The sequence below is a fragment of the Carassius auratus genome, chromosome 4 (genome assembly GCF_003368295.1).
Source record: "Carassius auratus strain Wakin chromosome 4, ASM336829v1, whole genome shotgun sequence".
In the NCBI taxonomy this organism is placed as follows: domain Eukaryota; kingdom Metazoa; phylum Chordata; class Actinopteri; order Cypriniformes; family Cyprinidae; genus Carassius; species Carassius auratus.
Window position 1 is genome coordinate 12,526,299 of NC_039246.1, and position 15,126 is coordinate 12,541,424.

General features: G+C 38.9%; 1 protein-coding gene across 12 annotated transcripts in view; it reads left to right on the plus strand.

Moving 5' to 3' along the window:
- LOC113058811 (ELKS/Rab6-interacting/CAST family member 1-like) overlaps positions 1-15,126 on the plus strand; it is a 190,847-nt gene that overhangs the window by 87,467 nt on the left and 88,254 nt on the right. For all 12 annotated transcript variants that reach the window (XM_026227115.1, XM_026227045.1, XM_026227054.1 and 9 more), the window contains one exon: positions 4,335-4,495. In XM_026227115.1, the coding sequence (XP_026082900.1) occupies positions 4,335-4,495 (161 nt within the window). The remainder of the gene's footprint in view (positions 1-4,334; positions 4,496-15,126) is intronic.

Consider the following 15,126-nt stretch of genomic DNA (forward strand, 5'->3'; position numbering starts at 1 on the left):
CACCATGTTATTAGAACGTGATAATATCTTGTATCTTTTTTGTTGTTTTTTTATTTTATTTTTTTGTTGTGTGTGGGGGGGGGGTGAATTTATTGAAGCACTATGCAAATACCATGATATGTAAATATTAGTCAGTACCATGATTTATGCTAAATTATTACTATAGTATTACCAGAACATGGTGAGGATGGATAAAAAATAACACAGACATTTTGTTTTATTTAATTTATTTATAATTTTTTATTTATAATTTTTATTATTGGACATGGTACAGTGTAGTAAGATTTTTTTTTAAAATAATTATTTTGTGCTTTTATAATTTTGTTTTACTTATATTTTGTTTACAGATACATGGTTAAATTAACTGTACTTTATTTTATTTTACTCTATAGGTTTTGTAGATTATCTTAAGCCAATATTTTTTATTATTATTTAGGCGATACCCTGGTAACCTTTAAAGAATCTTGAAATACCAATAATTGATAAATAAGTATTCAGTACCATGGTTTTAAGTATCAAGGTGTTACCATTATATATACTGTATACTGTACCAGGGTACAGTCAGTACTGTGTACTTTTAGATTTAATTTTCATTATTTTCATGCAGATTCTATTGGTTATTTTCTGCAGGCATTTTATCATAATAATCCAGTATTCTCTTATTCTTTTATATGGCTAAATAGACATTTTCAGTCATTAATTAGAGCACCACTTTTTTGTTTTCTGAACAGGCTTTGCTTTTCTTTTCTTTTCTTTTTTTTATTCATTTTTGATTATATTTATTTTTGGTGCATTGCATTTACCTATTTCTGTTTTTCTTTCTCTCTTATCCCGCTCTCTTGTAGCTCAAAGAGGCAAGTATACAGCGTTCAGCTTCATTCTTTGCTTATTTCCACGTGCCTTCCCTCATCTGAAGAGGCATCTGTTCCAGCCCCTCTGACCCTGCTTCAGTCTTTCTTTTTCCCCTCTTTTCCTGTTCTTTTTATCACTCTTCTCCTTGATCACATACAGATCCTCTTCCTTTCCCCAAGGCCTGTTTCTGACACCGGTTTAGAACAGTTCAGCCTTAAATTAAACAAAAAAGGAGAAAATCACTGTTATCAATTCCATGGACGGTACGTCACTACTGATGTGAGCAATTACTCCAAGTCGTAAAAACACTTGCAGAGGCTGAAGCTGGACTGTGACGATCAGTTAAAAGACATGCATCTCAAACGCTTTGATCTGTTCTCCTCCTGCCTTACTGGTTCACGTTCCCAGTGTGAGACAGGAAGTGGTGTTATCATTACCCAGTGAAGTGCTCAATTTTTCACACCCGAGGTGTCATAATTCACTGCAGCGTTTTTTTACGACTTGACTAACATCTGAGGTTAGTTTGTACTCCCCTGAGAAAACAAGCGCTGCATGTCACCTTGCTCTTTTATACACACACACACACCATCCATTCCTCCATCAGAGAAGGCAATGGCACGAGCAAGTCTGCTGAACTGCCTTGGTTTTAATCTTTCTGCTTTTCTTTCAGATAATTCTCAGAATGCTTTACTTATGGGATGTGAAAGGCATACAGTACATGTCTGTACAATAAAAAAATAATTTATTTTATTTAATAAAGGTGTTCATAATTGGGGGTCCATTTTTTTAACTGCAGTTGAACATATATGTAATCCAAACCACTATAGTCATGTGGTGTTGCATCAGCATTGATGGAAGAAGAAAGTCACAGAACCAGACGTAAAGAAAATCATTGGGTTTAAATGAAAAAGCTCTGAATCAGAACTAGTTCTCAGTTCTACACTATAGAGTACTTGATACCACAATTTCCATGATTTCTTATGTAGGCTCACTGTACACATTTTTGTGTGTGAAAAATATTTGACTTTCCATCGTTCTGCCAGGCCGTTAGTCAGACCTTTCAAATCTGTTAATTATCTTCTAATGAATGTCTTAACTCAACGGCTTTGAGAATTTGGCTCCAGGCGGCGCTTACTAAATACTTTTGCAGTAAAACTGACCGAGCACACTGTAAATTAATTCGAATCCATTTGTTCCAGATGATGTTTGGTCGCTGAGGATGGAGTGAGTTCACATATCTCCCCTCCAGGCATGGTGACACCATATCAGCTCTCACACATCCTGGACTGATTAGTTAACCGCTCCGCCGTCGCTGTGTGCGTGCGTGTATGTGTGATTGCACATTGAAGAATTCGTTGAGATTTTTGTGTGCTGTTGAGTAAAAATGCACCAAAGTTCTCACGGTTCCATTCCATCCCCCTCTTCTCACCTCTCATTGGCTGCTGGGTTTTAACGGACAGCTCTGTTGCCCCGCCCACACCACAGGGTTGCCACAGGCTGTGAAAATAATGCTGCCAGCGTTTAAATATTTCCCTCTGCTCATATTGAGGGGCCTGAGGCATCCATTCTATCTCACTTTATCTCCCAAGAGGAAAAAGTAGGCATGCAGGTTTTTTTCATTGTATCTGTGAAAAATATTACCCTCTTTTATGTCCACTCAGACTCAGAAGATGTGACCTGTGCTCTGCGTTTGAGTCAAAAGCAACATTTGCCTGGCCTGTCTCTGTGAATAATGATTTCCTCTTCCTTTTTTTTAAATCTGACATGCATTGCATCTTAATGTAAGCCATTCCGGTGAGCCCTCGCTTACCTGACCCTATCAGGTGGAATTTGCCGGTGGATTTCACGTGCTCAGGGGAGGCACCATCATCCTCGGGTTTTAGTCACGACCCGTTCGTTGATGTCCAAGATCATCCTGTGTGAGTTTGGTATTGTCTGGGATGACAAACGAGAGCGGGACAGGAAAGGGGATGACAGTAAATTTGACTGAGCGGGTTTTGGTAGCTTGTTCACTAGGCTTGGCTTGGGTGTAGTACATTAGGCAGATGACTTATGATGACAGCTGGATTGAATGCACTCCCAGATCCTACAATACCTCCGGCCACCAGAGGGCAGCACTGCTGAGAGCATGTGCTCACACGTACAATTCAGTTTTTTTTTAAGGGTATTGTCTTTTTTCCCTGTTTTGTGGTGCTTCTATTTATTTTCTCCAATCATTCTGCTGGAAAACATTTCCACTGCTCACAGAACATAAGAAAAGATATAATGTTACATGACTTTGGACAGTGTTGGGTGGCAGTGCAATGAAACTCCATCTATAAATGTATTAACAATTAATGTATTAAAGGAATAGCTTACCCATTAAAAAAATAAGCATTATTTACTCCATACCTGCTATATTTCTAGTTCTTTGAACATATATGACTAGAATTGAATTAATTATTCACAGAAATTAATTCTCTTCTATTGCACTCATCTGCGTGTTCATGAGAGAAGTAGTGATGGTGGATTTGTGGATGAATCAGTCTGTGTTCGTTTGATCCTGTTCACAAAACTGATTTAAGTGATTCATTTCAATCACTTGTTCATTAACCCCCCTCCTCCCGACCTACAACTCCTGCCAGCACCGAGACTCGAACCTGTGACTTTTGGGTTACAAGTCCAACTCTCTAACCATTAGGCCACAGCTTACCCCCAAGCCATATGAACTGCTTGAGAAATTTTTAGTTAACTGTTTTTGGATTTGAATCTATGTAAAAGTGTCTGTATGGGACAAAAGCTGATGAAAAGCAGAGCAGGGAAGGATGGATAAACACCGAGAACAGACGAAGGATACTGCACAGAATGCCGACCGAGGCCTACGTAGTTTCCTGCGAGCAGAGATTTCAGAGAGACCCGGGGTGAACCGCAAGCGGTCGAGGAGGCTGTGAGAACCTCTTTGAGCCAAGTCACTAAACCTTGCCTTCCATGGAATACATAAACCTGCCACGCCGCTTGAATTATCCTCCTCATTCACTCGCTCCTGTTACTCTGAGTTATAAACATTGTGTGGAAACGGAGGGAGACGAGAAAAGAAAAATCACAGTCAGGAATGGAGAACATCCACCTTTTCGAAAACAAAACGGAGCGAAATAATTTTGGGGATGTGATGTATGATAAACCTCATCATGAAGCTATGTAGTTAATATATCTGGTGTAACTCACTCTTACGCACTCACACACTGGTCTTTGTTTTCACCCGTTCTCTTATTCCGTCTCACCTGCTGTCTTGTATATCAATCTCTTTCCCTCTTTTGTCCATGCATTTTCCTGTGCACAAATCCATTTGTGTCCCTGTGAGCTTCGCTCTTGGCCTGCTGTGTGTTCACTCAACATATTTTGTTTGCATTCTGTCTTACCCGACATGATTATGTTTTTGTCCTTATGCTTGCTTGTTGTTCATCAGCACAAATTTGTTTATTTGTGACTGTTTGCATGCACAGATGGAGGAGCTGTTGGCCGCCATGGAAAAGGTGAAGCAAGAGTTGGAGTCCATGAAGGCCAAGCTGTCGTCTACCCAGCAGTCCCTGGCCGAGAAGGAGGCCCACCTGACCACACTGAGGGCAGAGCGCAGAAAGCACCTGGAGGAGGTTCTGGAAATGAAGTAAGACCTTTACACTTGTCCTTCACCCCTCTTGGCCTGGTATACAGTAGCAATCACTTGCTGTATGACTCATTGCCATCTTAAAGAGGAACATTTCACTGATGTTCATTTTTTTAAAGTGATATATGTGACCCTGGAGCACAAAACCAGTCTTAAGTCGCTGGTGTATATTTTTAGCAATAGCCAAAAAAAAAACATTATATGCCAAAAATCATTAGGATATTAAATAAAGTAAGTAATCTGCATTGCTGAGAATTCATTTGGACAACTTCAAAGGTGATTTTCTCAGTATTAAGATATTTTGCACCCTCAAATTCCAGATTTTTTAATAGTTGTATCTCGGCCAAATATTGTCCGACCCTAATAAACCATCAATGGAAAGTTTATTTATTCAGCTTTCAGATAATCTATAAATCTCAATTTCGAAAAATTTACACTTAAGACTGGTTTTGTGGTCCGAGGTCATATATTATGATAAACAGGGTTTTCTTGCTCGTTTGAAAGGATTATGTAGATGTATTCCATCATTACAAGCGCAGGCTATTATAACTTGGCATAGACGTTGTTCCTCATTTTACTTGCAGAGGGGTTAGCCAATCATAACAGAGGACATTCACATATTGTAATCTTAAAAGTACTGTAGAAAAATTATCCGGTTTAAAATCTAATCATTTAAGTTCCACAATTTCAGTGTTCCACAATTTTCGTGGCATAGGTCAGGGGTTTTCAGTGGACCCCCAACTATGTTTAGAGTAATTTTATTTTATTATTGTTCTGTTTTTTAAAATAACGTGACAAATTATGCATTTAGAAATGTGCAGTTTACATTCTGCATTCTATTATATTATAGTTTTCATTCATATTTTTTAGTTTTTGAGTTATTTTTATATTCTTTTTTTTGTCATTTTAAGTTTTTTTTAAGGTTTTAGTCATTATGATGTGATCTATTTTTTTATATGTTAATATAGGTACATTTTGTAGTTCAGGTTTAGTTATTTTAGTTCATCAACTCATCAAGAAATGTAGAAACCAGCTAAAATAAAGCTCTTATATTTTATTTCAGATGGTGAATATTTTATTTCAAATAATTTTCTAATGGTTTTCTAATATATTATTGACATACTGTATATGTAATGTCACATATTATGATAAACGGGGGATTCCATCATTACAAGCACTGGTTATTACAACTTGGCATGGACGTTGTTCCTCATTTTACTTGCTGAGGAGTTAACCAATCATATATATACATATATATATATATATATATATATATATATATATATATATATATATATATATATAAACACACACATACATACATACATTTTTTTACTTATTTATTTTTTTATACATTTTTAGACCTTAACTTTTCTGTGGATCCCCTAGGGGTCCTCTGATCGCACTCTGAAAACCCCTGGTCCATGGATCAAGGCATGATTTTTTTCTTAATGCAGTAGGTAGGCCAGAGACCTTGAGAGACTGTGTGCTCTTGGGAGGCTGAATGGTTTTTTGAGTGCTTCTTTATTTCAGCCTTTTCCTCATCCTCCGCTGAGCTTCTACAGACTCATTTCTCCAAGATATCACTTCAGCAGAATCCAAGAACCCCTCACTCTTTCTCCGTTTTCTCCCACAGTATGCTCTGATCTCCCTCTAGTCTTTTTTCACTCTCTCACTCACAGTCTCTTTTTTTTATCTGTGGTTGTTTTGCTTTATTGTTTTAAACACTTCATGTAGATAGACTAGATAGAGATAAGAGGAGTACTAAAGGGAACATAGGAGGTCCAAGGACTCCATTACATATTTGAATGATTTAATTAAGGATCCCATGAGAATCAGAAAGGAGACCCTCTTGCTGACAAATCAATGCAGCTTCATTGAGAGGGTTTGGGGCCTAGAGAAAAGACCTTGTCTTCTACCTTGTAGATTTTGTTCAAGTTCATGTTCATGCTGGAATGTCTTCTACTTTCTTATATGCAGTTTTTGAAGAAATGTACAGTATAATTTAAAACTTAAAAGAAAGTTGTCTTAATTCAACTCTATTTGGGGTTAGGGTAGCACTTTACAATAGATTTAACATTAGATCATGCATTGACAACAATTTGTATTAATTTAGTAATGCAGTTTTGTTTATTAATTCATGCTCTTTCTTAATTACATAAATGTTACATAAATTTAAGTTTAAATTAAAATGAAAACATAATATATATATGCACATATATATTTCACTTTATTTAGAAGTAAATAAAATCTATTCGTTTATATAGCTATTGCCATTAAGGTAAAAAAATTAAGTATTGTTCTTTGTTACTTCATGTTATTTAATGCATATTGATATGTAAAGAAACTTTTTGTAAAGTGTTACCAAAAATGTTTAAAATGAACTAAATGATGTAATAAATTGTATATACCCCCCAATTGAAGGTAATTCAGAAAGATGAAACATTGAATAGACAAATAGTGTCTCTCGAAATAATTTTTTTTAACATCCTCTACTGTATATTGACCTCACAGGACTATTGTGTTAGACTGAATATCAAGTGAGTTTAAAATAATGGTTGTGGTTGCGGAAAAATGAGTCAGAGTCGGAGTTTCAAGGACTCTCAGTGTTTTCCAGATTGGTGTGGTGATTTGATTGTCAGCCATATTCTCAGAGGCATGGGTCTCTCTGCATGCTTCAGTTATGATGGATTCTAGCATTAAAAGAAGATAAAGAGAAAGCTGAGAGATGATGGGAGTCTTAATCTAGGTGTAATGTGTTTGAGTTAATGCTGCGTACTGATTACCATAAAGATCATTTTGCCACTTAATATGAAAGAGAAGGAGAGCAGGGCCCCATTCCATCCAGATTTTGCTGTTGTTACCAGAAGGGTCAGCTCAACTGAGACAGGGAGCGCTGTGTATCTCCACCGGCCTCTCACTAACCACACATTTACAAAAAAAATCTCGTATTTGAGTGAAAATAAGGCTCTGATAGCGATGGATGGGGAGAGGGTGGTCTTCAATCTGTTTTGGCGATGAATGTAATGCGGTCGGGGCCGGAGAAAGTAGACTCACGACTTGAAGGGGCCCCGCCGGCTGGCAGCAGACAACCAACTGGACCACTCATTAAAATTTTGAAGGAAAAACACAAAATAGCAGACGCAGAGGTCACAGACTTTTTATTTATTTATTTCCTCGGGCTGAACTTCCGACCGCACAGTTTAAAGTCAGCAGTGTGGAGACATCGACCCTTTGGGCTGGTTCTCCATCCTCGGCATCTAAAAAAAGGCAGAATTACCACTCTTTCTAAACTCTGTTTCCCTACAGTTTGCAAAGGGCATTTTCAAAATGTTCTGAAGTCTGTTATATTGCCTTTTTTCCAAGTTGAATTTAAAGGAATAGCTCTCTTTAAAATTCAAATTGTCGTCATTTACTCCCCACAAGTTGTTTCAAACTTGCATGTTTTTTTTTTTTTTGTGAAACACAAAACCAGATGTTTAGTAGAATGTTCATGCTGCTCTTTTTAATGAAATGAAAGCATATAGTGGACAGGGGCTGTCAGGCTAAAAAATTTATGGAAAAAACATAAAATTATTTATATTCTAAGTCTTATTATTTGCAAGAATATGCCAATTTTGAATGTGCAAAGTTTTAAATGGAAAAACCAAGGACGTTTGAATATGTGAAAGTGGTTAGAAGAACAGTGGTGTTTGGTTGTATTGACAAATCTGGAATAACATATCTTTATGTACTGTATTTGAAAATGGGCTTTAATTTACGACATAGACAGCAAATAGCTCAATAGTTGTTCAAATCTATTGTCAAGGCAAATTAATTCCACAATGAGGTCATTATTCAGATAAAACTCACTGAATGTAACCAGCAGTGAGAAAAGACCATTATGAGGTCATCGCTCAATTAAAATCCAAATGGACTGTCAATGGGGTTCTTTGATAATGCATAGAGGTGAATTCAAGCTGTGTTGGCGCCAAAGTTTATGAACGTAACTGTGCTGTACGCAGTGTGGTACTTCCATTCGGGCTTGTTTTGTGGAATGAGCTGAGGATTTAGAGCGATGGGTTGAGGCGGTAATGAGATCTCCAGCACACCATCCCATCCTCATGTTTCCTCTCCATTTAGCACAGTTTAAATGCCCCCATACCGCTGGATATGAGATGTGGTGATATCCCAGTGTTCCACCATTTGATGTGGTTTCCTTCTTTCGTTCACTCTTACTTCCACCAGCTCACGTTCTCAGCTTGGTAAAGTGCGACCACAAGGCAGACATCAGTCATCTCCCTTTGAACAAATGTTTAGCTTTCTTTCTGCAGTTGTTTGGGAGTGCTGGACATTTTGGAGCGGTCGCTTGAGAGGTGGATGATGATGGAGGGGTTGATCTTGATGAAGAGGCCCCTTCTCAGATATTCGCTTAGAGGCATTAAGCCACTTGTTCGTGTTTTAGGGCTTGAAAAGAGCTGTCACCACCTGTGTGGTTCTTAGCTTAGTTCTTACTGTGAAACTCAAGCTTGCTTAGTTTTGCAAAGGTCTGGTCCACACGGCTAGGCCCTACCCGTTTAGATGCGGAGAGACCATCTAAAGGACATATAAACTGCAAAGCCAGTTTACTCCGTTTGGAGTGTAAATTTAAGCTGGAAGTTGAATTTGAAAGTTGGATTTAATTGTTCGTTCACCCAAAATTATGTAATTAATTAGTCACTCTCATGTTGTTCCAAACCCGTAAGACCTTCGTTCATCTTCGGAAAACAAATGAAGATATTTTTGATGAAATCCGTGAGCTTTCTGACCCTGCATTACAGCAACGCAACTGACACATTCACGCCCCAGTAACCTAGTTAGGACATCATTAAAATACTGACACAGTAGAGAAGAAATGGTTGAATAGTTATTTTTGTTTTCTTTGCACACAAAATGTATTTTCGTAGCTTAGAAAGTCGTAGCTTATAAAATTGCAATAATAGACTGAAAAGTATTCATTTAACTATTAGCATAGCAGACATCAAAGCATAATACACCATTTAAAAAGTGTCCTAGGTAAAACTCTTTTGAAAAATGTATGTCATTAGACTGGAAAACTGTAGAAAATCCAGTGTCTTGTATGAATTTACTTATACCCTTAATCCCGGAAGTTGCTTTAAATCATCCAATCAGATTAGACAAAGTTTGCCAGAGTAAAAAAGCCCTTTTCAGTTTTGTGTACAGTTTTGTGTGCGGTCTGTGGAGTCTTGCTAAACCTGCAGCGGTTTGCCGCTTGGCCTTGCTGTAGTAGATCAATATCACTTTAAAAAAAATCCCAACAACTCCCCACTCATGTCACAGCTGGAGCTTTTCATCTCCAGTGGGAGTCCAATTATAAGGTTTGAGCATAAGCGTAGGTATGTGAGGAGTATGTTCGAAGGTGTTTAAATTGACACGGGGTGATGGTGAGGTTATTGGCTGCCCACAAAGTCTCTATTCGAAAGGTGGGTGAAGCTGCTAATTGCCCCTGTTAGCACCCTAGTTTCTTGGAGCGGAGCAGAATGGTCGGCTTATTACAGGGACGAATGCTTTAAAAAAAACAAACCTGTGGATTGTCCAGCATGAAACCCAACCACAGTTGCTTAACTGATTCACAGCTTTTTGTGTGGCTTAAAAAGGTTTTTGTTTAGTTCACTTAAACACAACAAAGCAAAAAGGAGAGATGGGGGAAAAAAAAGTTGGCACCTCATAGGGTTTGATAGGTATGCAATATAAAACTACCATTAGCATCATCAAAAGAAGATTTTGAGGAAGTTCAAAAGATTTTATTTTTCCCACTGCCTTGTTTTTATTGTTTTAAGATGTAAATCGCCATATCCAAATATTCTTTGCCTTTGTAGATTTGTAATCTGTGAATGCTACCATCTTGTAGTGAATGATGCTTTTGTTAAAAAACAAAATGCCAAGTTCAGTGGGTGGTATGATTTAGTCGCCATAATGGGTGTAATAACACTGCGGACTTAACTCTCCCAGGCAAGCCGTTCTTGGCAGCCATGATGCAAAGCTCTTAGGGGAGCTGGAGCAGATTTGTCTTTGGTATCTGGGTGGCAAGAGAGAGAGAATCTGACATGATCTCTTCTAAGAAGGCTGGAGCAGTCAGGGGCCATGAAGCCCTGGCCCGGAGATCTTAGCGAGCATGTGAACACGGATTATTACAGCATGGAGCCAATGAGGCTGGATGCGTGTGAGAGGCCAAGTGGGCCCTGCAGCGATTACACTTTAAACAGCGTATAATGGCCTCGGCCCTCCCCGTATCGACCCCGTCGCTCATGTACCCGAAAGCCATAATCCAGCGAAATGTCAGGAAAGCGCAAAGACGCATGTAACGTCTCTGTAAATGTCAAGTCTGCTTAAAGATAACAGTGCGCCGGTGGTACTGCTGTATAGCGAGATAGATCACATCAGACGTTTTTCGATGCTCTGGGGTCTTCTGCTGGATCCATGATCATTACATCACATTAAGAGTGGCTTAATCTTTCGATATTAAACCAGCAGTGATAGGACAGTTCTCTTGTCCTACAGGAATGGATATTGCAACCTCAACACCATTGCAAACTTTATCTTTAGCAAGACTTGCCTAGGTAGCAACCACAGCTAACCTTTAAAGGCTTGGAGAATTCTGTCATTTAATAACCCTGATGTCATTCCAAATCTGTATGATTTTCTTTTCTTTCTTCAGTGGAAAACAAACAAACAAAAATAAAAATTATGTATGCAGAATTGTGCTGGTTGCTCTTTTCCATGCAATTACAGTAAATAGGGACTTAAGGAGGTTTATGAGTTTCAAAAAGACCCTAAAGCACCATAAACTGTGCAACTTTTAATCTATTGTGTTTGTTTCTTCTTCAGACTTTAAAAGCTCCACAGACTTTGAAAGCACCATCACTGTCAGAAATAAATTGCAAAACTGTACCTTTAGGGCAAGGGTGTCCAATCCTGCTCCTATAGGGACACCTTTCAGCAAAGTTTAGCTCTAGCCCCAATTAAACAAACCTGAACCATCTAATCGAGGTCTTCAGGATCACTAGAAACGTTCAGGCAGGAGTGTTGGAACTAAGATCTGCAGGAAAATGTCTTCCCGGAGCAGGATTGGGGTTACAGCAGCTTGACATTGGGTCGGTACACTTAAAAGGACAACTTTGTGGGTTATCTACCTCTAAAAAATTTTATATAAGTACCTTAGTACTTATAATATGTAACCTTAAAGTTCTACGACGAAGATGTAGAAATTAATGTTATTAAAGTTTCTTTGATCTTTTTTATTCATCTCAGCGTGATGGCATTAATTAGTTATAGTCACATTGCTTGAATATTTGGAAATGCAAATTAAATTTCAGTGAATATTGAGAATTTTCAGTGCATAACCTTTTAAATTCTGTAATCTCTATGCAAAGCTACTGTATTGATTTAAGGGACTTATATTGCACCTTTATGGTGCTTTTTGAATCTTGTCAAAGTCCGTCCCCATTTGTTTTAGTTGTTTTCAAAAGAGCTTCTGTCACATTTTGCTAAAATTCTCCTTTTATGCCCAACAGAAGAAAGAAAGTCAATATCAGTTATGAATATCAGTTGCATATCAAAATATCAGAATGAAATTAGCATGTTTAAGCAAGTCAGAAATTCAGGTTGAGTTTGAGGTTGATTCATAAAGTAGATACTATGTGTACTCTACACTGTAGTTAGACGGCTGCTCAGGAGACTCTTGCGCCTCAAGTCAGTATTTGGTTTGGCAGGAATAAATCAAGTTGTTCTCTACAGGGATTTCCTGCTGTCTGACTGAGAACCAATGCTACGCTTAAATCAGCAACATCCTCACGCTAAACAGCCATCGCTGATTCTCCATCACCGTAGGGATTCTTAGGACATCTGAAGACTGTTTGGAGGTGTGAATTTACACCTCTGTCACTCCAGCTGTGTTGTTTATTTATTCCAGTTATTCGGAAAAACATGGATACTTATTTTACACATACATATTCTCTGAGGGTAATCTAAAATGGATTAGCTATGGTTTATGTGTATTTATACATCGGAGCATTCAAGGACTTTAACTCATCTAAGTGTTTGGCTTTTTCGTCCTAACCCTGTAGAGATTCTAGCACTGCCCCATAAATCACGCTCCAAAATTAAAAGGGTGAACTGGAAAACTCACAATGACAACTTTGGGGAAAAAAAAAAAACATGAGGTTAAATGGAGAAAGTGACGCTACAGCATAGCCTCTGCTATCGCTGAAAGGGAGGGCTGAAAAATGTATTTCTCAAATGCAAACGCCTGCATACTCCTCCACTTCTGCTCCTCTCAGATGGCTTGGGAATGCTCAAGGTCGGGACTCAGGGATGCATATATCCATACATCTTATCAGTGCTGAGGTGAAAGTGAAGAACTCATGCTGGCAGCTCCTGTCTGCAAATAAATCCTATTGACCGTCTCAGCCATATTCTTAGAATGGGCACTGGCTGAACCCATCCACAGATATCCTCTACTCTGTCCTAAATCACTGTCACCTAAAATCACCCCCATCGTAAAATGAAAGTACTGTAAACGCCCCTTCTAAAGCTAGTGTCTGCCAGCTATATTCTATGACCTTATTTCAAATATGTGTTACTATTTTTCATGTATATTACTGTACCTCCAAAAGTGTAAGAACGTGAAATTGCCATGTCCAAATTTAAAAAGCTTTCATCTTCTTTTTTCTGTGACAGGATACACTGATGAGTCAAATCTATTTTTAACCTGGAGCGTGCTCTGTTATAATTTTGGACATGTGCTGAGCTTCCCCTGCTGTTCGTTAGGAAAACAGCGCTCAGACATCAGCTTCACAGCTCTAGCACCTTGACAGAGTTTTGTTTTTGGTTTGTTTTTTTCCCCAAATATGTTGTTAGGGGATAGTCAAACTTGTTATAGGTGGCATGTTATCAAGGCAAGCTATGTCAGTGTCCAAGAGCTCATTTACTCTCTTTATTTATAGATGAAAAACACTCGACCACTGATATACACACACACACCGTACATACTGTGAGCTCTGTTTTTCTGGCTTGCGTCTCCTGTCCACACACACCTGCTCCTGAGGCAGTTTGCTTTGGCGCGGTGGTCCGCAGGCTGCTGCCCAGGGGGGGATGTTGCTCAAGGTGACAGGTTGGGACAGCATAATTAAACAGTCGGAAACGGGAGCGTAGAGATGCCAGGAAGAGTGAGGGAATGAAGGAAGGGGTGTTGCCGAGCAATATGGCCTCGTGTTGAAGGCAGGTGCTTGATAAGATGAAAAAGGGATGAAACTGAAGAGAGCTGCCAACTTCTGGGCAGAGAGGGAAATGGAGTGAGCGCTGCCAGCTCAGGCCAAACACAACACGGAGGTGTGGATGGCAGCCAAAGGACCTCCGTGCGCACCCTGTGAATTTATGTCTGAACCACACGTTTCTCTCACACGTTTGCTATCGTAGTAACGCTCATTTTCGTTCGGGTCTGTGGTCGAAGCCGTTTCTTTGCATTAATGTATTAGCTGCTGAGGCTATGGCTTTATCCACTGTTTTATACACATCCTGTCATTCTGCCATACAGCAGATGAATGAACTGTGGAGTGAGTGGTTGTTTGGCACCCGAGTTCATACATTATAGGTTCTCTGTGTCTTTCTTTCACTGTATATATTGGATAAGAATCATGCATGGAACAGCGGAGGACATTCAACATTCCCACTCAACCTGTTCCTGTTTTCCCCCCTCATGAACCCGCTGGAGTTCAACTAACCATACTATAACTGCTTTAACAGATCAAACGCTCAAAACTCATGTGCTTTAAGATATTTGACTGAATCATAATTACTGTGAAACTCTTGTTTTGAATACTGTATTGTTTTGTGAACCTCTTGAGAATTTCAGAAACTGTTTTTTGGTGGGCTGTCAGAGCTTTATTTTAAAGTCAGTTTTATTTGTATAGAGCTTTTCACAATATGCAATGTTTCAAAGCAGCTTGACAGTACAGTACAGTAGAAATCCACATTTATTAGGTTAGAGCTGGGCGATATGGTGGTTTACATATGGTGGTGGAATAAATGATCAGGATTTGCTGTCTAGAATATATTGGTGTATGTATATTTGTATGGGTGGGCTAGGGTGTTGCTAGGTGGTTGCTTGGAATTTCGGGGGATTTTGCCAGAGTATTGCTATGTGGTTTCTAGAGAATTTAGTACTTGCCAGGGTGTTGCTATTTATTAATAGGGGTTTTAGGTGGTTGTTATGGTGTTGCTAGGTGGTTGCTTGGGATTTGTGGGATTACCAGAGTGTTACTATACATTGATGGGGTGTTGGGTGGTTGCTAGGGTGTTTTATAGTCATTTTGTGGATTGCCAGTGTGTTGCTATGTATTTATAGGAGATTTTGGGTGGTTGTTGGGGTGTTTCTAAGTAGTTGCTTGGGATTTTGTGGTGTTGCCAGAGTGTTGCTAAGTGGTTTCTAGGGGTTCAGTGATTGCCAGGGTGTGGCTGTGTTGATGTGGTTAATAAGTGGTTCTTAGGGTGTTTCTACATGGTTGCTTTGGATTTGTGTGGGTTGTTAGTGTGTTGCTATGCCATTTCTAGGGGTTTCAGTGCTTGCCAGGGTGTTACTCTGTATCGATTGT